The sequence below is a fragment of the Embiotoca jacksoni genome, unplaced genomic scaffold (genome assembly GCF_022577435.1).
Source record: "Embiotoca jacksoni isolate LCO1_2020_lvr unplaced genomic scaffold, fEmbJac1.0.p SCAF_14, whole genome shotgun sequence".
NCBI lineage: Eukaryota > Metazoa > Chordata > Actinopteri > Embiotocidae > Embiotoca > Embiotoca jacksoni.
In genome coordinates this window covers 10,962,562-10,989,978 of record NW_027185274.1, presented here as the reverse complement: position 1 = coordinate 10,989,978, position 27,417 = coordinate 10,962,562, and the positions used below count along the sequence as shown (strand labels likewise).

The following is a 27,417-nucleotide window of genomic DNA, read 5'->3' as shown; positions in this document are numbered from 1 at the left end:
CTTTTGCACCATGGACCCGTATTTATTTTTATTTATACTATGTTGTATTTATATATATTGCAGTTAAGCGTCATTGTGGTTGTTGACTGTTTTATTGTTTTTATCGTTACATATTTATACTTTTCTTGTTTTATCTTTGTATTTTGCACAGCGTGGGACTGTGAGAAACAGTATTTCCATCTCTCTGTATGTCTTGTACGTGTGGTGGATTGACAATCCAGTTGACTTTGACTAAAGAAAGTAGAAATGAAAACACTGCAGTTTCCCATCAGAGCCTTACTTTTCACCACCTCCACGTCCTCTAGAGGAAGTTTCCACAGGAACTTGTATTTACTGGAGGTATCGATCATACTTGCAGCTGAGTATCTGAGAGTGAAACAGCAACACGGGAAGGAAAACAGAAAGGAGGATGGTAAATATGAAGACCGACACTTCCTGTTGTCCAACACCAGGGTGCAGTGTGGTTTAGAAAGTGTGCTCAACGTGTGCATGCGTGTTACATACAGGCTCATGGAGCTGCGTCTTAATGAGCCAGACTTCCTCTTGAGAGTGGTGCAGATGATCAGATCACTAAAGAGGAAGAGAGAGCGGTCTTTCTTTCCGCCCACCGTCTTCTACAGAGACAGAGAGAGCAGGGGAGCAGATAACATCAGAACGTCAACATCATAATTCAAGTTTTAATATAGTATTAGCCAAAGTTCAACTTTATCAACGAGTAGAAGTAAAAGAACATAGTTTAGTTCGTTTATAATACGGCTTGCTTAATTCAATTGTTTTACTTATTTTCGACAGCATGGCAACAATTCAGGAAAGTAAGTGAGCACAAGCATTTGTCATTGTTCAGAAAGCATTTCTTACCGCCTCCATGACCATTTCCTGTCTCAAGAACTTCCTCTGAGGATTCAGAATCTGACACAAACACACAGAGAAATGGTCACTTCACATCGTAGAAGAATAACTGTAAACGGCTGCCGTCTCTCTATTTAGGATGTGGCTAAATAATGGCTTAATAAAGAAGCATAATCAGTGGAAAACAAAGCTACAATTGGCTGACAGTTTATTTTTTTTCTGCCACAGCAGTACTACATAAGTAATCAGCAAAACTAAACAAATATCAGCTTTAAACAGAACTATCTTCACAAATTTACTTGCATTTTTGTATTTCTTATATGTCAAATTATGCTCGAATAAGCGCTGATCAGATTCTTTTTATTGTTCCTGTTCTGTCTCAGGATGTTGGTAAAACAATAAAATAGCCTTTTATGTTTTGGGCTCCTTTGATTGGAATAATTTATCTGTAAATATTTGCTCCCTGTCATCATTTTGCTCTTTTTTTTTTTTTTTTTTTTCCATTTGTGGAGTGTTTGTTTGGACTTGAAAACAAGACGATATATCTCAGGGACTTTATCCAAATTACAAAATAATTTGAATCTCATAAATAAATATCTCACATGTTCGACTCCCTCTATGTGCGCCTCAATCTCCTGGATAACCCTGGTTTCCCTCTCCGCCTCCTCAGCAGAGCGACGTCCCTTATTGATCCTTTCCGCCAGCCGCTTGATGTCCCTCTGGGCGTCCAGTAAGAGCGGGTGGTCGGGGTGATCCTCTGAAGTGTGCTTGAGCAGGTCCTACGAACAAAAAACACAGTAATAAATATCTGCCTTTAAAAAAGAAAAAAAAAAAACGCTTTTTGTCACTGAACGTTGAAGAACTCTACGTACAGTATGTAGAAAATACTTAAGTTATATTTTGAAATAAGTCACCTTAACCAGCAGCTCGTATCGAGGAATCCGCTGCACCGGCTTTATCATCAGATCGCCCAGAGCCTGTTTCTCTTTGTTCTCACGCATGTTTTGCTGTTGGATTCAGGGAAGGAGGATAATGGAGAAACAAATATAAGACAGACCCCTCCTACCCCCACCCCAACAAAGAAGACTCCGAAATCAAGTCAACGCTGCATTTCACACCTCCACCACTAGATGGTGCAGTGTTTCCACGGTGAACAGCCCCCGAGGTAAAAGCTCTAGTCCGTTGTGGGCTGAGTGCAGGAGGAGGAGGAGGAGGACATGGTTGGAGGTGCCTGATTACGTTTCTGCAGGTGAACTTTTGTCTGTGCAGCCGACCTGTACAGATTATTTCTAGTGGTGCACCGCAGTATCAAGAGCGTAAACGCCGATCGACTGAATTCAACTGGACATATTCCTTAAACATCCGCAGCTTTTGGAAGTCTAGTCGTCCTGCTGACTTGCCTTAAAGAGACGGTTTGTAACAGAGCGAGACAGACAAAAAAAAAATTTATGCACCGAAACATAAAATTCACCAGTGGTGAGCATTGTGAACAATTTTTTAAATCATCCAGCTGTATCATTAACTTAATATAGTTTGATTAAGAGATGAAACTATCAGCAGAATAAGATGATTTTGATCCAGATGTTGTCAGGTTTCAGCCTGTGTGCTTCATTTTAGTGACAAATAGACGCATTCAGGTAAAAATCACTTGGTTTTCTCCAGAAACACTCATTTCACTAAGAGTTCTGAAGTTCTGTTATCGCAGGGCAAGAACTATCAAGCGTGTCCTTTCAAAGACAAAAACACAAACATTACCGGGATGCAGCGATGATGTGCGTGTCAGAGGAGGCGTTCAGGCTCAAACAGCTGGTTGAAGAAGGAAAGGTGTCTGCGGTGGCCTCCGATTTTTCCAAACAAATACAAATTATAAGAGCAGCTGCTCAGTCCTACTCTCACCTCCAGAAACTTGTGAAACGCTGGCTTGGCCTCCTTGGCAATCCTCACGGCATCTTTGGCGTTGAGAAAGTTGTCGATGTACGCCGAGTACATATTAGCGAGAGTCTCTTTGGAGAACTGGAGAAAAGAAGAAGAAATAAACGTGTTCACTTTTATGTGACAACAGCTTCTTCAAAGTTAATCCGATGGCCTCCATGTTTGTTTGAAGCGAAATCAAACGATCCGGGTGGAAATTGGTGCATTTTGTTAAGTATTGATTTTTGACAGTTGTATCCGATATACCGCCTCCAGTTTAAACCACAACCCTGTCACTGATATAAAAAAAATAAAAAAAATAATTGTATGAAAGTAACTTTCTTTTGATGTTTGATTAACATCTTGAGGAAAGCAGAAAACCCGATAGGCTGGTGAGAGAATCTCAGTTTACAGTTTTTTTTTAACAGAAAACTAAACGGAAAGAGTTTTGACATTTTTTTTTAATTGTTAGTCAATCGTATCACGTGAAGATTTACTGCTTTTCTGTGGTTGACATGTTAAATTGAAATCTCAAATGAACTCTCACAAAATAAGGCAGATTGTGATTTTGTTCTTTTGTTTTCTATTTTAAACAGGTATTTATTACATTTGCGCAAGAAACATGAAAAAAACGATAATTCTACTTTCCTTTTACATTTTCGAAAGACTAAACAATGAATTCATTCATTAAAAAAAAGAGACTATATTGTCGGATCATACAAGGTGAAAATAACATTTTCATTCAATATAAGATATAACAAGCATCTCATGTTGGAAAACATCAGATTACAGGATGAATAGTTCACCGATAGATTGTAACATTTGGTTAAATAATGAGGAAAAACTACTATGAATGAGATCCAACAGCTGCAGCAACAACAACAAAAAGGAGCTACAAAAGAGACGTTGGTGTTTGTGGGTCTCAATTCAGTTTTCCATCAGAAAAGAATAGCGTTTGTCCTTCTTTTTATCTTTCTCCGGGTCAAACAGATGAATCACACCGACCTGCTTTCACAAACAAGAGGGGCAGACGTCTGTGTCAAAGAATAAAAGAAAGTGGTAGAGACGCAAACAAAGAGACACCAAGGGCACAGCGTCTCATTTAACGTCGCAGAGTATCCGGCTCGCTGCCCTCGCCTCGTCCTCACTGTTTTTCCCCGTCATCCGTCTCTGAGAGTCCTCTCCTGTCTCTGCTCTCCCTCCTTCTCAGTGTTCGAGGGACAGGAAGAGGACTGAGGAATAATGTGAGGATTGGTCACAGCAGACGGTAGAAATGGCAGAAAGAGAGAGATTAACTTAAATGGAGGCGTAGACCTTTCCAACCATCAAGCAGAGGATTGTACAGAGCAGAGAGGCCCAAACAGAGAGGAGATAACTCAAGTGTCTCGTTTTGTGTTGTACTTATTAACCTGCTGATGTTTGCTATGTTAATAATGGTTTACAAAAGGTTTGTTTTTATGTGTAAGTATATGTTTCTAGAGTTACATTTCACAGTGTTTGGGTCTTTAAACATGAAGCTTTTAGGAATGAGTCTTTTACCCCATTTTTAAAAGGTTTGCTTAAGAATATTGTTTTTTGGTTGGTAATGTCTACATTTATGTTTTTATTTAACTTTTATTTTTTACTTAATAGGAGGATTTATTTCCTTCTTTTCTTCAGTGTTTGCTGATTAAGGCTTGAAGCTCTCCAAGTTCTGGGATTTTGTGGATTGACCAAATGAACTTTGAACTTTTACTATCAGTCTTTGTCAAGATAAATATCGCTGGATGGTTGTGTGAACGCCTCCCAACAATAGAAATGAGGGTCCAAAAGTCTGATACTTTCATTTCAAAGATATATGAGAAAATGACTAATAAACTAATCAAATACAAATTCTTTCATCTATTTTAATCGCATTTCAAAAGTGATCAATCCAAATTTAGAAATGTTTTTAAAGTCTGGAAAAGAGACTTAAAACTGAGATCGTCCATCACAAACAATACTCCAAACTACTCTGAGTAGCAACTTTGGTTAGAGACTCGAGGTACGAATTCAAGGAAGCAATAAATGTAAATGGATAATACATTCTTTATGTTCAAGTATACTTATAGACCTGAAAAACAGATGTATCTATGGACGGATATATCTGTCAGTCTTGAAACTATCAGTCACAACAGACTATTAATTGAGAGAGATTTAGTGCAGTGTATCAAAGATATCTGCAGCTAATAAAGGGACGGGCCGCATGTAACACAAATCAAACACAAAAGATACAATCTGCAGCTTCAAACGGTGACAACAGAGCAACAAAAAAAAAACTCTGCCCCGTGTGAGGCTCGAACTCACGACCTTCAGATTATGAGACTGACGCGCTGCCTACTGCGCCAACGAGGCCTGAAGGAAACCGAGCTGCTGCGGCTTTAAGAGCTGCAGCGAGACACAAAGAGCTGCCGAAAGGGAGGGGGAGGTTCAGGCTGAGAGGGGGAGGGAGGTTCAGGCTGAGAGGGGGCTGCAACGGCTCCAACTCAACAGGAAAACCCAGCTCCTCTCACATTTCCACCACAGACTACATCCAACTATGTTCTATGTCTTTATGCCATTCATTCTTTTCAACCTGTAAATCAAAATCCACCTGAAGCAACAAATATCAGCAGAATGAATTCGGTAATTTTGGAACGTAGTCAGTCAGTCAGACTGCTTTATCTGCAGTTTCTGCTTTGTCTAGAGAGCTTGTGAAACACTTTCATTCAAACTGATTGTGTCAAAATAAAAACCAAAGCCTGTGGCCACATCACTTCGTGACCGACTAAGGAAACTGAAGAGACCGACATCTGAGTTCTTCCAATAATGAATTTCTGCCTGTGTTTGTTCAGAGTGTGAGAAAACTCTGCCAGCCTGGATGGAAGTCCTTTACTCAAAGACCAAAACATGACATTTAGCCCGACACTGAAGCTCTTCAGCACTGTTTTGTATTTTTAACGTTTAGGTTCAGAGCCACCCCTGGGTCATGGGAAACTTTGAATAGGTCAACAAGCGGCCACTGGAAAAGCAAAATATTAAGCTACTGTTGCCAACTATAGACCAACTTTCCATAAAACAAGCTTCTCCGCATTTTGTTTTTTAACGTTACTGCTGTCTGGAAGAGGAAGTGTCCTTTGGTCATTGGTTGTTTATCAGTATTGTATTAATTCTAACTTAAGAATATAGTACCATACTTCATAGTGTTATAATCATAATTTTAGGACCAGTCTTATTGTTTTCAAGGCTGTTGAGAGGGAGGCAGAGAAGCAAAGGGATTACTGCTTGTTGGCAGAGGTTAAAGATCTCACGCTCTCAGCCTACATTCAACGGACAGACGCTAACCATGCTAACATGTGCAGAATACATCCTGAATGTTTGAGGCCAATCTGGGTCTGAAATCTGTTAACAATACACAGAACAGTGACTGCAAACCACAACTATTAGCTGTTTGGTCTTTCAAATGCCAGAAAAGTGGGAGGAGGGGGGGGGGATGTCAGTGGAGGACTTAAGAAACAAGAAAATATTTACATTAAAGAAAGTGGAATCAGAGAATTTTACTATTTTTCATTAAAGAACGGCAAAACAATTTTCTGGCCATCAACTAGTTGCATATTTGACAAATAGTTGCGGCTCTAGAATCGACCAAAACTGCTGTTTCACATATGTTACTTGTAGAGAATATTATGCCATTTTGCCATAATCAAATATTGACAGTGTAAATGTAAAAAAGAAAAAGGTTGTACATGCAGCGAAGGTCCCCAAGAACAAATAAAGCTGCCAACTACAGTTTTCATTCCTACAACCAGGACACCACCCAGCATGTTAGTTTTAACATAACTGAACAACAGTCATTTCTGAATAGACACCCTTTACATTTGATTTTCAAAGAATTGAAAGCAAGATGTGTGCTGAGTGGGACATATCGCGGTGGAAATATATACTAACTAATGCAGATGCTGCTTTTAAAAACATTCCCTTTGGAGATTTCTCCATTGTAACTTCTTGTTCGTGTCATAACTTCGACCAGCAAAAATCTAGTGACAGGGAGTCGGCTGATGAATTGGTAAAAAGAAAACTCTTCAGTCTTCGTGTGACTTAGTCGACAGCACCTGAACAGCTCCTCTAATCTGACGTCCGAGAGATCAAAAAGAAGATTTTTTTTTTAAAGGCTGATATTAAAAAGCTGTTATTTACTCAGCTGACCTTTTACAGAGGTTTTTCAAAATGGTGGTTGCTGGTGGTGCATGTGTTTCACCAATCCCCCCACACTTGGGTCCCTCAAGGCATCTCCCTGTGCTGGGAGAGTACCCACTCTAAAGTAGGAACCTTTTAAAAAGTACTATCTTCATTAGTTCTTGCACTGTGGACACACACACAAAAAAAAGAGGGTACTTCTTCCACCACTCGGAGCTACGACGATGTTCCTCCGTTCCTGTCGATATCCGTTAAGTACCTGCGCACTCTTAATTTATCGTCATCTCCACTTACTGATTGGATGAGGAGGTGTCCAACAGTTTGCCTGTCGTGCCATTGGCCGACGCAGCCGGCGACCTGCTCCAGGAAGTGCTCGTGGTGCTCCAGGATCTCTGGGATCTGGTAGAACATCTCGTCCACCAGCAGAGGGTCGACTATTGAGCCACTGTCCGGCTGTTTGAGAGGACGCATGTAGCCCTGAGGGGACAGAAAGTTAACGACTCATTACAAATCATGAAATACGCAGGACGGAGGCGAAACGTGTCGGCTTATTTGAGGATGTCCAGCAATTTTGGGCAAATAATTTTGGAGAACACTAAATTCATAATTCTGACAATCATGGAGTATTTTTTTTAAAGAAATTACGTGACCTCAGTGTGAAACTTTAGTTGTGCATTATCAGGGGATGAGATGGTAACAGTTATTACAGAGGAAACTCATGGAGGATCATGACACGCAGTTAAAAGCTCATGAATCATAAATAAAGCTGCATTAGCAGGGTCTCAGTCACTAACGTGAGTGTATGTTAAGTCTTTATAAGAAGGAGGTAGAAGCAGCTGGTGCTGTGCTTTCTGGGAAATGAGTAAAGGGCGACTGTTCCCTTTTTTTCCCACCACCGCTCCTCCTGCACGACGGGGCTTCAAAGACGTTGCTATTATTGGAAAATGGCTTTCAATATTCCGCGTCCGCACACAACAACAACGTTTCTCTTTCTGCAGATTTCCCCCGGAGAGCTGACAGTGACCCCACAACACGACGGGGCTTGTTGCGCACACAGCGGCTTGTGTTCAGCGTCGGCGCGTTCTGCACACAAACCTGACAGACAAGCTGCGATGGCAAGTCATTATTCTGCGTGCGCGCCCGAGTCACGGCAGCAAACTGTGCTGCTACTGGAATCTGAGGGGTTTTATAATACGTTTTAAATAGGAAAGCAAGAAATGCAGACAAACAAAAGATGTATTATTCGTCGGACTTATTTTTAAGCTTTGCTTTTCATGAAATATGGGTTACGTTAACCTGTTTGTTCATTAAACAATTATGAAACCATGAGGAAAGTTGAGTGGGGAAATGTCTGCTTGCTTGTCCCTCCAACGACTGAAACGCGACTCAAAGCCACACGCAGAGGACGTCACAATTCAAAAAAGCTCTGGAAATACTCGTTTAATCTTTAACATGTCTGTATTTCTATGTTTAACAACGTAAAATCAAATTATAAAAAAAATAAATAAATAAATTTGGGCATATAATTTATCACCTTTAGTTTTCTTTCAATCTTGAGTAGATTTAGCAGTTGGGCTCTCAACAGTGTCACAAGAAGCCTGACTCAGACATGCACTAACTCACGGAGACACGGATACTGTGATCCGTTAAAACTCTACAGAAATTTGGAAATTCGATTTACTCTGAAATGGACTCCGACGGATGTGACCCGAGGCTCAAGAATCTGTGAAGTCTAGTTAGCTGCTCACTGCCCGACTTCATGACACATTTGACGGCTAATTCAATCTGCTCGTTAAATCATTTGAATTGAGGAAAGTTGGGACAAACAGAGACTTGAGGTAGTTTTAACAGCACTGATTCAGCTTGAATTTCCTTCAAGTTAAACTTCCTTCAACTATTTTTCTTGGATGCGAGTTACATAAGAACTCTGTAACTGCCTGAAATGACCAACTTTATCTCAGAAAAGTGCTGAGCTGTAATGGAGACTCCACATTTTCTAAAGCTGGACACGCATACAGTGCAGTAATGAGCTGTGAAGATTAGTTGGAAAACAGGCCTGTGAGACTGGTGAGACTTTCCAACATGACCTGGCATTAACTGTGCACGAACATCTATGGCTGCTCGTTTGTGAAAGTGTTGTGCAGCTGTTTTCCTCCAGAGACTGTCGGATCAGGGAGGTGAGGAAGTGAGTGGAAGATGTGTGGTCACTATGTAGGTCAGCTCAGCCTCCTGCTGCACTCTATCATGCATCCGATGATGTATCTTTAAGATGGATTCAGTACCATTTCATGTAGACCCACTTCACGTCTGATATTAATCTACGTTTAACTATTTTGTACAACTGAAATTAGGATGCGTCTCTGGTGCACGTTAAAACTTTTTAAAATGTTTCTTTTACCATAATTCTGACAGGTTTCTTATAATTTATGCTGGGACTTTTTACATTTCCCCCGTGGGCAAATTGTATATATATATATATATATATGTTCATTTAATTTTCCTTTTGTGGCCAAGTCCATTTCTGCTCTGCTGTTATTACACCTTGAAATTATCATGACTGCAAGAATAGAATGTTGGGAAAAAAAAAAAACAATAAAAAAGGATATCTAGAATATGAGACAGGAAGAGGGAAATTACCAATACGGTAACCTGCCGGTCACTGAATATAACAGATGGACTTCATTTACACTTTTCCACCACAGAGCTTTACAATGTGCCTCTTCTTCACCCACACACAGCTGCCATGTAAAGTGGTGGCTTCATAATCAGAAGCTACTTTCTTTGTCGGCAGTGTGCAGTTGGTGTATCACAACTTTTTTTTTAACTAATTTTTTTTTTGCATTTTGCCATTATATGACAAGTAGAGACAGTCAGGAAATATGGGTAAACTGAGCACACGGATGACGTAGTGTCAGGGTCCGTCCAGCCGGGAATCGAACCCACAACTCACTGTTTGTGAAGTGCACGCTAATCCCTCGGCTGTCACGTCGACCCTTACCGGATCGGTTTTTTTGTTTGTTTGTTTTTTTACTAAAGACAGCTTCCTGCTGACTCTGCGCCTTAAAATGAAAACGAGCTGGGAGACACACAAATGTATATCAATCTTAACATTACCGTATTCCAACAGATACTAACCTCGTCCCTCTTCGGCGGGTGCTAAAATCTTTAAACAATTCACTTTGTGCAGTCATTTATACATTTGCCGATTTATCTCCGCTTCGCGCGACAGGAAGTAAAGCAAGCGCCTTTCAAAATAAAAGCATCTAAAATGAAAACAGGAAAGACTGCAAACTTGTGTAGTACAAAATAAAACCGCAATATAACTGTTTAACAAGGCTCTCCTAAGATAAAGGTACGACATGAATTAAAAAAAAAAAAAAAAAAAAAAAAAAGGCCCATGAGTCCCAAAAAAAACCCCTGAGTCAGATTTAAACTTTGGACAGCGCTACTATAACGCAGCATCAGCTGAACCCCATCCTTCAAGGATCTGCATCTTCACAGCAGTCACCGTGGTAACACTTACTTTCCCCTTGTCGTCATGGGAACACAGCCCAGGATTATTCACTTTGTGGCCACACATACACAGGCAGAGGCAAAGTCGGTGTGCATGAGGGATGTGCGCGCACCGATATAAACACGTGCACATTTTATAAAAATGCACACGTAAACACACTGTTCGTCACACAGTGAACGGTGACAGGTTATACAACAGGGTGATGACAGGTAGCAAAAGTGATGTGTGGGATTTTTGTGCGTGTGTGCAAATGTGTGAGAGAGGGATGCAGCCAAGATGTGTGGTAAAGGGTTACTTAGCTATTAGAACGCAGATACACTAGGTGTAGGATATAGAAATGTGTGTGTGTGTGTGTGTGTGTGTGTGTGTGTGTGTGTGTGGGAGGGGGAGATAATGCTGATGACAGTGAGATGCGATGGGGTTATCAGATTATCCAGGCAGGAGGAATGACAATAAGTGCATTACATAACACCTTTGTTACCTACATTTGTTATTCATGTCCTCAGCAATCTGTGATTCCAAGATGGCGGTTTGCTTTTGTGTGTTGCGTGCGTGTCCGTCTGCCACAAACTGACAGCTCAACAAGTAAGTGCGAGTCTGTCAGGCTACACAGCTCATTTATAAGGCATAGTATGTACAACAGATTGTGTGCGTTACCTGAATGAGTGTGCGGAGTGACTCGACGTATGACTGCTCTGTGTCCAGGAGGGTCATCATCACATGCTTCCTCATGTCCTGTGAAGACAGACGAACAAGAAGAAAAAAAAGGTGGTCAATCGCTGCATTTAAACTCATCGTTCTCAGACACTCACACCTAACGCTGCTGTATGTCACACATCTTTACAGCTTAGGACACAACAATGGACACGCCTTCGGAGGCATAACTCCTCAAAACACTGACATCCAGATACACACATTTTCTGCTGTAATTTAATGCTGTAGAATTATTGTGTTTTTGTGTTTCGTGTCCACCTGCTGAGGGGTTGCAGATGCAAAATTAGCTGAATGTGTTTTTCTCGTGAGCGATCAATGGGGTTTTATTTGGAAATGGTACTGACAAATAACTATAATTACCAAAGTAATAAACTAAAATTGGTCACATAAAAAGAGAATGTATTGAATATATAATTTAAAAATATGAATGACTCTTATATAGACACAAACAATTAACATTTCCTAAAACACTGTGACCTTGAAAAACCATCCATCCATCCATCCATCATCTATACCCAGGCCTATCTCAGCAGACTTTGGGTGCAGGCGAGGTTCACCCTGGACAAGTCGCTGGTCCATCACAGGACCTTGATTTATATACTGTAAGCGCTTTAAAATAAAAAAAAATTTAAATGCACACAACTGAGGCAAAGTGTTTAAGATGCATACCATATAACTGCAACAGCGCTGCTTCTGGCCACATAGCTACATGTCATCAAACCCATATTTTTCTCATCCTATGCTTTCTGTATGTATCTATCACTGTAAACAAGATCTGTTAAGGTGAAAATGGTTGAGAAAAAAAACAAGCACAAGAACAAGAACAAGCATTTGGGATTTTTGTTCCCCTTTGGATGAAGCTGCAAAAAGGAAAAAAGAAGATCCTCCACTGAAATGTGTGAAAATGCTTCATAGTAACAAGACAGAAAGACAGAAATGGCCCAAATTTAATCTGAAGAAAGAATTACACATTTACACCTGCACCCTTTATGAGAAATAAACGCATAAATAACAGAAATACACTGAGTCCTGAGACCTTGTTTTTGAACACATCCACACAAAAAGCACATTTAAAGCCTCCTTAAAAAGCAGAAACAACTTCTCTGGTTCCCTTTTAGTTCCCTGCATCATAGTTCCTGACCCACTAAAAGTCCTGCCTCTAAAGATAGTTCTTACAGATGGCCTGTGAGCTATCAGGGCCAGACCTGCTGTACTGAATGTTGCAAAGCCATAAAACCCACTTTTTAAAAGTGCAACAACATGGGTAGAAAAAACAAACAAGGAAGTTATATTAATATTTTAACAGGGGATGGAAATATCTTTTGATGTTGACATTTTGGCAGCAGACTGCCAGCAGTCTGTACAGTCAAACATTATGAGACAGTGGAATAGAGCTAGCAAGAGAAAGTATGGATATTTGTGTATGGTCATTTCTTCATTGCTAATGCATACTAAAGTGAGAAGAAAAAAAAAACAGCAGTTTTTTTGCACTTTTTGTGTGCGATTTTGTAGATGGGCTTCTCGCCGTTCTGGCATTTTAAATCTCCCCTTTCTACTTCTTCATTCAACATTAGTCAGACATGACTGAAATACAACGATCACAAACATCATAATCACTGCTGTTGTGTCGCTGTATGCCTGGCTTGCTTCACAAACCCCAGGGTTGATTTATGATCCATTATTTGCCTAATTTCCCTAATCTTCTTTTAGTTCATGAGGGTTTAAGTTCTGGGAAATATTTGATTGCCATTTTACCTCTCAAAAGGTCATCGGGTTGTGTTATTAATAATATCATACAGGAGGCAAACACAGACAGGACATTCACGGCTAACACACAGAGGGACCTGATTAGAGGTCACTGAGGCCAGGAAGTCCATACAACCACAGCATGACTCAGCAGTTCACCCTCACAATGGCTCGTGATCTATAGACGAAAGTGGATGAACGGCTCCAACACGGTGGACAAAAACCCAAAACGCCCAGGACAAGAAGGAAACCGGCAGAATGAATGTGAAAGAGATCAAAGGTTTGCAAGAAGCTCTACAACAAATGGATAAATTTAGTTCATACTATATTTATGTTTATCTGTATCATGGTATATGTCTGAACTGTGAGATGAATCTAACTCAATGGGTTGCTTGTTAAATTTAAACAAAGGAGGTCAGCAGCTTAGTATCATCCAGCTTTTCTCACACAATTTAGTAAAGACGTTGGAAAAGTGCTACAAAAGGTGCAATCTATCACTTTCTCCTGGTTACTGTGTGATAGGAGTCTGTCTTATTACTTGTGACATACTGTGTGTGTGTGTGTGTGTGTGTGTGTGTGTGTGTGTGTGTGTGTGTGTGTGTGTGTGTGTGTGTGTGTGTGTGTGTGACAGACAGACAGAGGTGGGAGAATAACAAGAGGAGTTTTAGGATCATGGAACGATATCGTGGACGTATTATCTCAGTGGCCGAAGGGGAGATTCCCAAAATATTCTGGTACTAAATGTGACTGAAAAAAATACCACAGGCAAAAACGCTAAAAAAAACACACACACATACACACACACACACACACACACACACACACACACAAGGCAGAAAAATACAGAAGATAATTTGTTTCCCCCTCATGCTCCGTGCCGCCAGCACCAGTGTGCCCTATAAATAACGATAACAATAACTTCCCAGAAAGGCCATGTTTAGCGTTTGGCATCTGAAGAGATCCCAGGGGGGAAGCGGGGTACCACTGGAGGGTGAGAGGTGGTGTGTGGATGGAAGAATGTGTATCACTGTGAATGTGCAAGACAATGATTGTGAATGAAAGACGGGCCCTCTGAAATGACATGGGTAAGACTTATCATGTTTGTCAAATAAGCTTTCTTATAATCAGCACAATTGCTCCTTCAACGAGTCAAAAACTCTGTCCAAACCTACTCATCCCTGACAAACACAAACACAATGGAGTGGAGGGAAGAACTACAGGACAAAACAAGGCTAAAGAGGGATGCTCACAATAACATATACAATAGTAATCCACATTTCTATTCTCTAATTACCGTGAGTAGGGACCTGTTCAAAATACTTTGTGATTGGGTCATCTCTTATAGCAACAGAATCTGTTGACTCTAACTGATTTTGCAACCTTTACTTTGAAAATCCATTAATGATTTCAATTTCTTGGGGAAAAAAATTTACTGATAAAAATGACTTATTTAAAATGTCCCATTGATCTTTAATTTAAAATATATATATATATAATTTTATTGTTTCCATTTGTATGCATCTTGACATCTTATTTTGGGGTTGCTTTTATCAGTTTTGATGTGGTAAATTCCTGAAGTGTTTGAAATTTGGCTCCCATTTTGTTGCGGCTTGTTGTTTTATATCGTTAATTTGATAATGGTTAAATTAAATGTTGCAAAACAATAAACCATACCCATCATCCTCTATAAACTGCTGGTTTTGCCCAACTAACTGTTGTAAGAGAAAAGCTTCAAGCATTTGACATTTGAGAAGCTGAAACCAGCCAAAAAGTTGAATTTAATTATCAAAATTGTTGTCACTTAATCAGCTGACTGACTGTTTTAACACAAGCAGTTAATTTACCGACAGCATAAAACATAAAATATATTTTTTAACATAAACATCGCTCGACACTATCACGGTCAAAAGAAGAGCAGTTGAATTGAAAGACGCTCATGTACATCGAGGAGTAATAACGTGCATGTACTGCATTATAACTACTGTTGTACTGTTCCAAAGGCCAAATATAAAAAGTTGAAACATCCCATTTAACATTTAATCCTTGTGTCTTCTGACAGCTTAGAAACAGTTTTTATTCCAGCTGCAGGAATTATGTCGTGTGCACCACATTAAGCAAAAGCTGGAGTCCCCGGCAGCTGCAGCGATATATGCTGTTTCTCTCACTATTTCCTGACACTAAGCTGCATACACACACAATGTGGACTCAACACAAGAACACAGCTGCCTCTGCTTGAATGTCTCATACAAATTAAAGCTCATTTGCAATGATCAAATTAACAAATGCAGATCCACTCTCTCTTCCTCATGACCGCTTAATTAGAATCAGTGTTTGTCTGCTTGGACTTCAGAGTAGGTAAATAAACGTGCGTGTTCACGTGTGCCGCTGTTGAAGTGATGGCAGTCTAACGAGAGCTGTGTGTGTGTGTGTGTGTGTGTGTGTGTGTGTGTGTGTGTGTGTGTGTGTGTGTGTGTGTGTGTGTGTGCGCGTGCGTGCGTGCGTGCATGCGTGTGTGTGTGGGGGGGTGGGGGTGGGTGGGAGCGAGGTAAAAGAAGAAGGGAACTTCCCTGAAGACAGGAATGTTCCTCTGTTAGGTGCTGGTCGTCTTTATTAGATTACACATACACACATCAGAACATGGTGAAATAATGCCAGGAATGCATTTCATTTTGCTAGCCGGGTTACCATAGAAACCCCAGTTGAGAGGCTGAATGGTCGCAAGACAGTCGAGTTTCACAGCAAAGCCGACGGCGCTGTAGAGCCGAAGTCAAAATACTCTGCAGTCTGGTGGGTGTCGACCCTCAAATGAGAAAGTTCAGCAGAATCACACTGTAACTGCGATAGTATGATGACACGGGATGAGTCACTGTTTCCTGTGACACCGTCGTTTCAAGTCCAGCTCGAGGCCGAGCGTGGGTAGAGAAAAAAAATGAAAACAGTGAAGTGTTTTCTCCATCATGAACATGTTTGGTATGATTGCAAAAGGGAAACACTCCTAAAAGGGTTTATTTTTGCGCTTGGATTGAAATTATAACTCTTATTATAGTAGCTTTCACAAACATTTCTATCAGCTATGGTGACAGCGCGCTCGGCAAAGTAATTATCAAGGTCTGCTTCGCAGGGCAACAAATAACCTGAGTCCTATTATCTTAACCACTTCACTTCGTAACATTGCGGAGGTAAAAGCTAGTGCACAAAGCATGTCGGCAATGAACGAGAAAACTGTGGGTAAGAGCAACTACAGTAAGTACAGTAAATCAAAGCTGGACCAGAACATCGGTCTGGAGGCTGTGATGGATGTTTACAAAGGGCAGTTAGGTTATCGCTCGATTTTGTTCGTTTCTTCCAAATAAGTTTGACAAACCTGGGAGTTTGTCAGCAACTTATATGGTCATTTGTCTGCTTGCGTTTGTTTCCAGTCAGGCTTTGTTTTAGTGACCGTATTCCCAGACCTCATCAGTTACGCTGGTTAAGTGCAAGGTGGCTCTAAGAGACAGGCAACAATAAAAACCTTGTGAGAAGCTGATGCAGGGAGTGAAGCTGACACAGTACATATGGGCTCGATTTTGTTAGTCTTGACCAGGTATTAAATCACTCGGTTCAACTAATCTTACATTAAAACATCTTATATCACTCTTTACAAACCAACTCATTTTAACTAACACTTTGAGTTTGCTATTCACAAGGAGCACCTGCTGATGTGAACCATTCCTTGCAAATAAAAGAGATCTCAGAGGACTTGCAATCAGTTATTCATGAGACAACAGCTGACTTAAAATTGCCTATAAATTGACACAAATTACTACTGTAGGGGCGCCCAGCTGAGTGGACTCCAAAAAAGTGCAACGCAGAATACTTAATGAGGTTAAAGGAACCAGTGGAGTCCATGGACTGCATGCTCCATACAACCATGGACCACAATGGAGGAAGCAGCCGAAGCCTGAACTTTAACAAATAGAGTGAACAGTATTGTCTGTTAGTAAGACTTTATATTTTCCGAATTACGTTGCAGAAGGATAATGGACACGACTGTAGTTTAATTAAACTACAGTCGTGTCCATTAGCGTAGGTGTGTACTGTCGGCACAAACCCTCCAGTATCCACATAGCTGCATAGAGTCGAGTGTGGGTTTTAGTAACACACACACACACACACACACACACACACACACACACACACACACACACACACACACACACACAGAGAGAGAGAGAACTCATGGCCTTTAGTTGTTTGTCACAAGTGACAAAATGAATATCCATGAACAAAAAAAACAAGCGGCCAGAGCCTCAGCCGGGACACCTGAACCTGTCTGAAAATTCATCAGGTACAAGGGCAACAAATACTGCCGATGTAAGCGTATCCTTGCCAGGCAGACAGTTTCTTTTATGATAGATGCCCACAATGTAGCTTCAAGTTAAAAGGGGCATCTGCTTCGGTTCTGCTCAGCAACACCCGAACATGATCCACAATCAGTGGGGAATAAACTTCGTCCACTTTTTTTCATACAGTCTATAGCCTAAACCAAACGATGACCAGTTTTAAAACTGGTTTTTTCCCCCATTCTTTTGGGAACGTGTTCCACACAGAACCTTTTGACAGCCATAGTAGTTTTGCATCTTTCTCCTGTTTACTGCAACATCTAATCTCACGCCACCACACACATTTTACCAATATGAATTTGCAAAAATCTATTTGGTTTGCTTATGTAAAACAGATTATCTGTACAGAAATGTTGGAAAAAAAACACCTACAGAGTAAATACTTGAAAAATCTCCAGCTTTAGTAATTAATGACTCTAAATCTGCCATGTCCTACACACACACACACACACACACACACACACACACACACACACACACACACACACACACACACACACACACACTCACTCACACTCCTGTCATGGTATGAATCTTGGTTGTATACATTTGGTCTCTGTTCCTTTGGATTACAATATGTTGATTCAATACCTTATTTAAAACATGTTTCATAAATGTTATCTCCTAAATTAAATATCCTCCACAAACCTAATGAGTCATCCACTTTTCATATCTGAAATCCTTAGATCACAGGTTCAAATTATTTGTAATCAGATAACTCTGATCTTTCCAACAACGCAGATCTGAGGAATGATGTGGCTTTAAAGAGCAAGTTGGTGTTCGTGTAATTTAATCACCCAAAACAGCCGAGCTATGATCTGCTCAGTAAGGCGAGTCTGTACATCAGTCTGTTCCCGAGATGGAATTCACCATCGCAACTCAGCAACAATATGTTAAATGTCCAATTTTCCTTTTCTCTGGCACATATTTGCCACGTCAGACATTAAGTTCATTAGATTGTCTGAACTTGTGTGTGTGTGTGTGTGTGTGTGTGTGTGTGTGCGCGTGCGTGCGTGCGTGCGTGCGTGCGTGCGTGCGTGCGTGCGTGCGTGTGTGTGTGTGTGTTGTGGGTACAGCATGTTCTCGTGTCCTTAAGTGAGTTTCGGTGTGTTAATGGTGTGGACACAGGGGGTCCATAAAGTAAGTTGTTCCTCTCAACTGCAGCCAAACATTGTAGCTTAACAGTAAAGACATCACTCGACAGACTCGGACAGCTTTGGTTAATGTCATTCTCTTTGACTTGACATTTTTCACTTGGACTTTCATATAGCAATGTTGTGATGTTATTCGACTGTGTGTGTTGAATTCACGTCTTTGTTCGTGGCGTTGTGTATGTTGATCTGCACATTGTTATATTGTAATGCAGCTGTTACCGTTCGAACATTGTTCAACGATTTTGTCTTGACCGGACAAAAGCAGAATAAATTAAAACATATGTTCTCCTCTTTCACTCCTTTTTAATGGGTTCTTCATTGTCTACTTCAAGGATTTGTGTTGCCGCTCACTTTTTGTTTGTATAAAACTGTTCCTGTGATTTTGTTCTTGGTAGTTTGACAGTGTTACATTTTGGCATTTGAGCACTGCTGAATCAGAAAAACTGAGGCAAACAAGATGTTCATTCGTTACATTTTATGCATCCTTTTTTGGAACGAAAATAACTTTGTTTTTCTCACTACATATCTTATGTAGAAAACAGACAAATTAGAAAGTAAAAGTGGTAATTTGGCAACAGAGCACCGATGTGTCCAATTATTCTTCCTAAGTACCGCAGCTGAGTACGATTTTGTGTTATCAAAATGGTCACTTTTCTTTCATCTGCCAAGAAAAAGACATGCACCTGCCAAAATGGGACAGCTTTAAAGACTGCAGCTGCATACAGCTTCTCACAAATACATGATAAACTGCCAACAAGGTTATGTTTCGGTCCCGTTTCCATTTGTTTGTCTGTCTCAGAGTTTGTCTTTGAGGAACAGGTGTTTTCAGTTTCTCGTCGATTCTGGTTGTTCACGTTAAAAGTAGAGTTACTATAAAACACACTGGGAGTCACATGAGGCCATCAAAGTCCACGATAATAGGAATGACAGCATTATGGGTGTCACATATTGGATCGTTTAGGATAATATTGGTCTCATTTTGAATATGATGAACAAATTTATATGATGATATTGTTAATATTCTGACTTGACATAATGATGTCATATGCAGCTGAAAGTGGCTATATTTTATACCGAATCTGACTGTCACTCTTACAGCTGTTGTTGTTTATATACTAAAGATCAGAGAGATCTTTTTTGTTTAGTTTTTCCACTCCTATAAAATGAACCCAAATATTTTGTAGCAATTGTATGTTTTTAAATATAATAATATACTTTTTACTATTTTGCTAAATTGTCGAGAATATTGTTGTCATTATCTTCTGGTCATATAGTATCAACCTCACCTGGATAGCAGATGTACACTTAATACCAAAAGTACTTCAAAATGATAATTAGTTTATAATCCTATTAAATTTGGATTTATTTTTTTCCTCATTAACTTGTCTTTTACTGCAGACGCTACATTCACCTTAAAAAGAATAACGACGACAATGGAAATACAGATCAAGTGATTTTATCGTAATTTGTTTTGGCGAAATGACTGAATGTTTATGAGCATCAGCACAACAAACAGGCATCTTCATTATCGAAATACTGGCCCGAAACCTAAACCGCCTGAGCTGAATACATTTCAGTGACAGAACAGCAAGTCCGTCCTCATCTCATTGCTCTCGTCACACATCTCACACCGCCTTCACCCCACCTGCCCCCCGGCTCCGGTATCCCCTGGCAACAGCCTGGTGAAATCAGCAACAGGCAGCCTCTCGGCCCGAAGAGAAAGCATCCTCATCACCTATCACTTCCTCGATTCACCCCCCACACACACATCTTTGTAAAACCCCAAAAATAATTTTCATGTCCTGAAGGTGGCAGCCATGATGGTCAAAGAGTCTCATTCGTCACCTCTTTTTGTGAAGACAAGTTTATATCCTGCTGGCGTGTGTGTGTGTGTGTGTGTGTGTGTGTGTGTGTGTGTGTGTGTGTGTGTGTGTGTGTGTGCGCCCTAATTGTCATTTGCAGACCACCGACTGCTTTGGCCTACTCTATACTGATCAATCGTTTTCTCTGTCAGACGCACAAACTATCGATCCACCTCCTCCATCATCAGCTCTTCCTCTCCTCCTCTCCGAACTCCTCTCATGCATCTTCCTCTGTAGAGCTCCTCACCTTGATCTAACCTCTCGTTCACAGAGTCAGTTAACAAAATAATCAAACGTATGCAGTTCGTCCTCGTCTGCTTCAATATCATCTTCATCAACGCCACAAATCAGCCCGTTAAAAGAACATGATTATTTTCTATTTACACTGTATTGCATTTAATTAGAGATTGAACAAATAAGCGATTCATTAGTTGACTCTTTTTTTTTCTTCTTTTTTTTTTTAAGCAAAACATGCCATTTATTTAAGTTCTCTGATCTGAATATTTTTTCTTGGTCCTGTGGGACCTTATAAAATATATATTTTGGGGTTTTGGACATTTGGTTAGACAAAACCAGACACGTGACTTCAGGCTGTGGCAAATTGTAAGTACTTTATTCTTAATACGTGGAAGAAAAGATTCATAAATGGATCAAAAGATGATCCACATTAAAACAGTTGTTAGTTACCACATCACAAAGTACAATTACTTTGAGTGTTTTTAAAGAACTGACCGAATGTCAGACCTTAAATAGTCTTAAGCTTGGCTCTTAATTTCTCTACACCCCGAGTGTTGAGCGAACTGTTTCTGAAATGAGTTGAGCGAAGATACATTTTAAGCTATGGTTTTACATAAACCTACTTGACCCATACTCATACAAATACAGTTCAATCCCCGGATGGAGATTAACAGGCTGGGTGTTAAGATTAGCGGAACTAGCGCGGCTGTCTTATGTCTGCAGTTTGTGTGTTGACACGTGTGGATTGAATCCAAAGCATGTTTGTTGCGTGCATATGTTGACCATGAGGGACACGACTCGCGCAAAAACAAATGCAACAAGAAAAAAACCTAACTGTGTGCAAAGATCATCAAACGCCTGGACAGTGAGAATGTAGATTTATAAGATGTGCTGATGGACAAACAGCAAGACGACGGTGAGTGGTGTGAGTGTTTCCAACGGTAGGTGTTGAACTTTATCGTGTGATGCACTCGATTGAATTCTATTATAGACGGGGATGAGAGGGAGACAGAGCGGGATCTAAAGAAAGAGACAATATCCAAAATGGAGAGACAAACTAAACAAGGAATGAGCTGTGGCAACCAAAGATGAACACTGAAAGAAGAAGAAAAACCGACAAGTATGAGAGAAGAAGGATTCAGAGCATCCAAACAGGAACACGAACAGAAAGCAATCGGAGAAAAAAAGTGGATTTAATCGGGGGGAAGAAGCTTGATGGAGTGAAATCTAAATTGAGCTGGACAGGCAGGTGATGATGTCCCAGATACGCAGCGGAGGTGCAAGACATGGAGGGCACGCACACACGCACGCACGCACGCACACACACACACACACACACAGCCTAATAGAAGAAAAACACTGGTCTACCTCTCCGCTGGGGCTTCCAGCACAAACTCCATTGCCATTCAAATTCCCACGAGAGTTTCCGTTGTTGTTTCTGAATTGATCCACCGTATCTCGGTCCCCCACTTCTTCTCCTCCTCCTCCGCCACCATTTCTCTCTCCTCCACCACCTCCACCTTCGTCTCCAGTATTCTCGCCACTCTCATTCATTTCCTCCAGAGCGATGCTGAACTGGGCTAGGGTTCGAACCATCTGAAGCATACGGAACAGTCCGTGTGCCCAAACGCACACTCAGTCTGGTACATAGACACACACGAAGCAACCCGAGAAGGCTTTTATCTGTTTGTTTACTCACACAAACTTGGTCTTCATGTCTGCGGAATAATTCTAGATAAAAAATGCAGACAACGCACTTGTGGGTCGAAGGAATCCCCACCTTTCCGCTTACTCACAACACAAAATATGTTCCTTGCAGCTGTTTTTCTCTCTTCTTCTGCCAGCAAATGCGTTTAAATAATTCAATTCCTTCTGCAAATGATCTGCTCTTCCATGAATTCAGTCTCGTGTCTTCAGAGCGCGTCTCTTCTGCAGCAGTTGGGATCAGCTGCACGGCTTGTCAGAGCGTGTGTCACACAGCACACACACCCCCCGAGTGAGAGGCAGAGGAGCACACTTCACTATGTATGCACGGATGTCTGCTCTGTTTCTACTGCATGGATGATGTAAGCGAGATCCGAGCGCATGTCGAGGTGTGTGTGGACCACGAGAGAGAGAGAGAGAGAGAGAGAGAGAGAGAGAGAGAGAGAGAGAGAGAGAGAGAGAGAGAGAGAGAGAGAGAGAGAGAGAGAGAAAGAGATAGTGTGGGTGTGTGTGTGAGTGTGTACCGGCCCTCCCCCTGGATGTGTATAATGAGAGACAGCAGGCAGGGCAGACGCTCACAGCGCTTAGCGCCGCTTCACACCAGCCAGACTCGACCAATCCCGCCAGAAATAATCGAGTGAAGTACCTGAGAGAAGGGAGGTTTTTTTTTTTTTTTTTTTTTTTTTTAATCCATCCATCTCTCTCTTCAACATTTATCAAATGATGCCTTCACCGTGATAACATATTCTTATCGTCACACACAGTAATAATTATTTGATGGAAACACTGTCTGAAGAACTTACATGCTCCATTGATAAAGGCAGATTTGAATGGGAAGTATTTCTATTTGTTCCGTTTCTATGCAGGCGAACTAAGCAGATCATTGAATGGCAGCAGCCTACAAGTAACCATGACAACAGTGATTTTAAAAGGACTACACCTGTGTTTTTGCATCGCCTATGAACTACAAATCATATAAACTGTTAACCATTCTTTACAAGCAAGGTATAACCTTTCAAAACGAAATGTCCTTCCTTCTTATGTCACTGGTTTCTCTTCTATGGCTGCAACTAATGACGATGACCTCTCAATCTGGTTATTTCTTTGTCAAATCAATTACGTTGTTGTTTAAGTCTACAAGATGTGAGGGGGTGGCCAGAAAACACGCATCACATTTCCAGAGAGCCTAAGGAAGGGCTTTAGGGCACAAAGTGGTGCAGAGTGCAACGCACGTGTCTTTGCTAGTTTCGGATCGACGCAACTGACATTTTCACATTCAACCCCGCGTGGTTTAAATAGTAAATATTCTTGCACCGCAACATGCAAACGATTAGATATTACAGTATTACAAAGATTCCAGTGAAAGACTATTGCTAAGCACTTAAATCTGATCAATCTGCACACGAGTAGATTTGTGTGTTCTGCAGGGAAGTGTTCTCGATTTGACCAATTTTAATAGCAATCTGTCAAGATACAAGCCCACCTGGCTTTGAAAGGGAACGTGTGATGACACTGAATAATAATCGGTTTGATTACTGATTAATTACCACCCTTTTGAAACATGTGCCTTAATTTGCATTCAGTCTATCCTCCAAACTAGCAAAAGCACTAAATAGATTTACACCATGTGCTTGAAACTGTGAGCTCAGATAGTTAAAATAGAGGCCTTAAATGTTTACCCCAACAGTGCGGCATCAGATCATCACACGTGAGAAGCTGGAACCAGCAATTGTTTGGTATTTTTCCTCCATAAATGACTCGACCAATTAATCCATTATGAAAACAAAGTAACATGAGTTAAGAAAAAGTCGCTACGGCTTTCATTTGAAAGAATAGATATATAAATACAGAAATGCCTTTTTGTGTAACTTACTCTATTTTGTAACTTTTATACATTTTGAACAAATACTTCCTTCTTTCTGTTGCAATAGCTTTAATAGTTTAATAACAACGTGGCTGAAGTAGGAGGGATGGCACGTGACCTTGAGCTTAAATTGTTTGCAAGTAAACTTAGAAAAGAAACAGTGGCTGCGAAAAGAAAGTGCACGATAAAATATTAACAACGGACCTCGAACCAGCTCAATACAGAGAACTTCTACACCGTTTTGAAGTTGGACTAAGATGATGGCAACACAGGTAAAGTCATGTGATAAGATAAACTAATTTGACATGACGTTTGTCTTTCTTCCCTGCCAGCGAAAAAGCCAAAAAGACTTTAGGCTCTTTCTCTCCAACGGAGATCAGACGGTGACAACAACAGGAAAAGGTCACAAAAGGACATTTAAAGGTCAAGCTCGTGGCAGGAAATTGGCCTTTCATCCTTGTTGCCATGGATACAAATAAGACTGTTTTGAAGGTCTGGTGACAGAGATCAGAGATGACAATCTCTCAGGCATGTTTGGAGTTGTGGAAGAGAATTGTTCAGAAACACAAGACCCAGGTCTTTCCAACATACATCCATTTCCTTCTTTACCTCAGGGTTTCCGTTTCTTTTCAACAAACTGCCTGTAAGGCCAAACAAAGGGCACCTTAATACCAGAGTAAGCGCTTACTCAAAGATATATCAAACTAATATCTTTACTCTGAGGTCTGAAGCTTTGAATGAGATTTTTCTCAATTTCCTTTGTATCTGCATCTCTGTGGCACTATTTGTTTTCTCAAACCGTACGGTCATGCCAACACCTCAAACTTTTCGCTTTCATTTCTTCTACATCCCAACTGTTCAGTATTGAGCAGACAGTCTGATTTATTTACAATAACAGAGCTGTGCTACTTAGTTAACGTCTGTACTTCACAGATAGTATTGGGCATATTGGGCAACTGTGAAGTCTAGACTTCAGACTGTACTTAAACTATACAAGTCTCAAGACTCAATGGATTCGATTTCTTGTGGCAAATATTGTTGTCTGTTGCAATTTGTGTTCGAATTTGTTAAGAAGACACTTAAGATGTAACTTTTTATCAGAAAGACGGAAGAACAGAAAATAGCCAGAGGTGGGCGTCACCATTTTGGCTCTTGAGTCAATGTTATTACATAATTATATATATTATTTAGCAAATACAGTGCACAGGCACTGTATTCGGGATGGACTACAAAACACTACAGTCCCAATGTGCCAAGAAACATAGACCCAATGCAATCGTGTGGTTCACTGATGTGTTTTTAATAGGTTATTTTTGGACAACAATAAGAGTTGTACGGCTGAGAGGAAAAAGCTCCGTCTTCGTCTACACAGCACGTTACAGTCAATTTGTTGCTCTTATACAAAAGTAATAACTTCAGCAACCACACTTGTCCTTTGAACTACATGAGAGCACACAAGTCACAAACATCACTTCAGCCACTTACATCAGTATCTGTAGCATCGCTTCCATAGCAACCCCAGAGTGCTCACATCTCCAGCATTTCCTGTTTAGTTTTGCTCTACTGCAGTTGCTCGGTATTAAAGAGGGGAGCCATGAATGTGTTTTTGCACGTGTGTTGTGTTTTCTGCATGTGTGAATGTAAGCACATGTAGGAAAAGCATCTGTGGATGGAGCGTTCTCCCTGAATGAGTTAGCAGCTCACAGTGGGCTGACCCAGATTTCCATGTGGCTGCATTCACAGTGAAGACACCTTCCACAAAGGGCTACAGCGACACGGTGAACTGAAGATCACTGTGTCCTTTTCAAGGAATGATTACAGTGATTGAACTATCAGGTGGCAGACATGTTGCCTTGAACACGAGTCAGACTGACTCACAATCCTATCAGTGTGGCAGCATTTGAGCCGTTTTCAGTTTACAGATCGACCACAGAAATGTATTTTATGGCCCAATAGTTAGCCTTCAACTAAAATCTGACAAATCAAAATCGATAGAAAGTAGAGGGAAACGGTTCAGGTAAAAAAAAAATCCAACCTGTTCAGTTTGCTGGTCACGATTTGGGGCATGTACAGAAACCCCCCCCCCCCTCCTTCAAAAAAGTTATAAGGAAAAAAGCTTCATGCCAATAATTCAGTGAAACATCCACCAGTATCCATAACGTGGAGGATGCAGAATTTCAGCATATGATAAAGTACTTGAGCCGAGCTATAATATCACCTCCAGCCAACTGCAGCACAGTAATTCACAAATGAACACACACGACTAGGAATGCTCAAAAAATTGTCCAACGCACTTCATATCTCTTACTACAGACAGATGGACCTCCGGGGCTTGTGAAGGTTATCTTACTGTGACTCCACACTGCATCAATTCAGAGTGAGATAGAAATCTCTGTTTTACAGACTTGCCGCCCTTTTGAGAGACACAGCAGCAACTCTCTGATGCTCTTGTTGGTGTTGATGGTCTTTAACTGGTCTTAAATGTGGCCATATCTATTTAAAAATAACAATGCTGTATTTTTTTTTTTTGTTGAGGGTAAATGGAAAACAAATTCTTTCAACAGAAATTTTACAATGAACAATGTTTATGATGTTTATGTTCCCAGCCAGAAGCAAAGCAAACGGTTAACTTTTTTTTATGCCAAGTACATGAAAACCATGCCCCTTCCTCCCCCCTTTACTGCAGATGTACCAAACTGAACTGAAACCCATTAGCACAAAGCTGCGATATGAAACGTGAATTTCGTGAACCATTCCACCACTACTGGAGGGTGTCAGTGGTTTTATAGCCATGTATTATCACATACAGTAGGCATTTATAAATAACTCACCACAGCCCGTTGCCAGATACACATATGTGGCTGATCATGAGTGGGATGCATTTGCAGCCGTGGTTCAACCTCATATTTCCTCCCCACCCTGAAAAGAAATGTGTGCGCAGTGTAATTGGCGCTGGGCCGCCCAGCCCGGCTGTGTCAGTGAGTGTTTCTAGGTGCTGCTAAAAGACATCTGCTGTGACATCTGCAATCGCAACCTCTGAATCTACACCAGTCTATAGATAAACATGTAGGAGGGCTGATGACACCTGTCAGCATACCTACTGATCCACAGGTGTGTGTGTGTGTGTGTGTGTGTGTGTGTGTGTGTGTGTGTGTGTGTGTGTGTGTGTGTGTGCGCGCGTTACTAAAACCCACACTCGCCTCTATGCCGCTATGTGTATATGTACGCATACATACGCATGTGAGAAATGGAGCGAGGAGGTAAGCTTAGGAGAGGAGGACGCATC

The 27,417-nt window shown here is 40.8% G+C and overlaps 1 protein-coding gene and 1 non-coding gene across 2 annotated transcripts in view; both read right to left on the bottom strand.

Annotated features, from left to right (window-relative positions):
- LOC138197246 (rho guanine nucleotide exchange factor 17-like) overlaps positions 1 to 27,417 on the bottom strand; it is a 69,327-nt gene that overhangs the window by 9,715 nt on the left and 32,195 nt on the right. Inside the window, exons 2-9 of the mRNA XM_069147929.1 lie at positions 11,126 to 11,203; positions 7,249 to 7,431; positions 2,746 to 2,862; positions 1,764 to 1,856; positions 1,452 to 1,628; positions 859 to 909; positions 505 to 614; positions 281 to 366 (exon numbers count right to left, since the gene is read on the bottom strand). Coding sequence (XP_069004030.1) covers positions 281 to 366; positions 505 to 614; positions 859 to 909; positions 1,452 to 1,628; positions 1,764 to 1,856; positions 2,746 to 2,862; positions 7,249 to 7,431; positions 11,126 to 11,203 — 895 coding nt within the window. The remainder of the gene's footprint in view (positions 1 to 280; positions 367 to 504; positions 615 to 858; positions 910 to 1,451; positions 1,629 to 1,763; positions 1,857 to 2,745; positions 2,863 to 7,248; positions 7,432 to 11,125; positions 11,204 to 27,417) is intronic.
- Positions 5,061 to 5,133, bottom strand: trnam-cau (transfer RNA methionine (anticodon CAU)). The gene has a single exon. It is a non-coding gene; the product is annotated as a tRNA-Met (tRNA).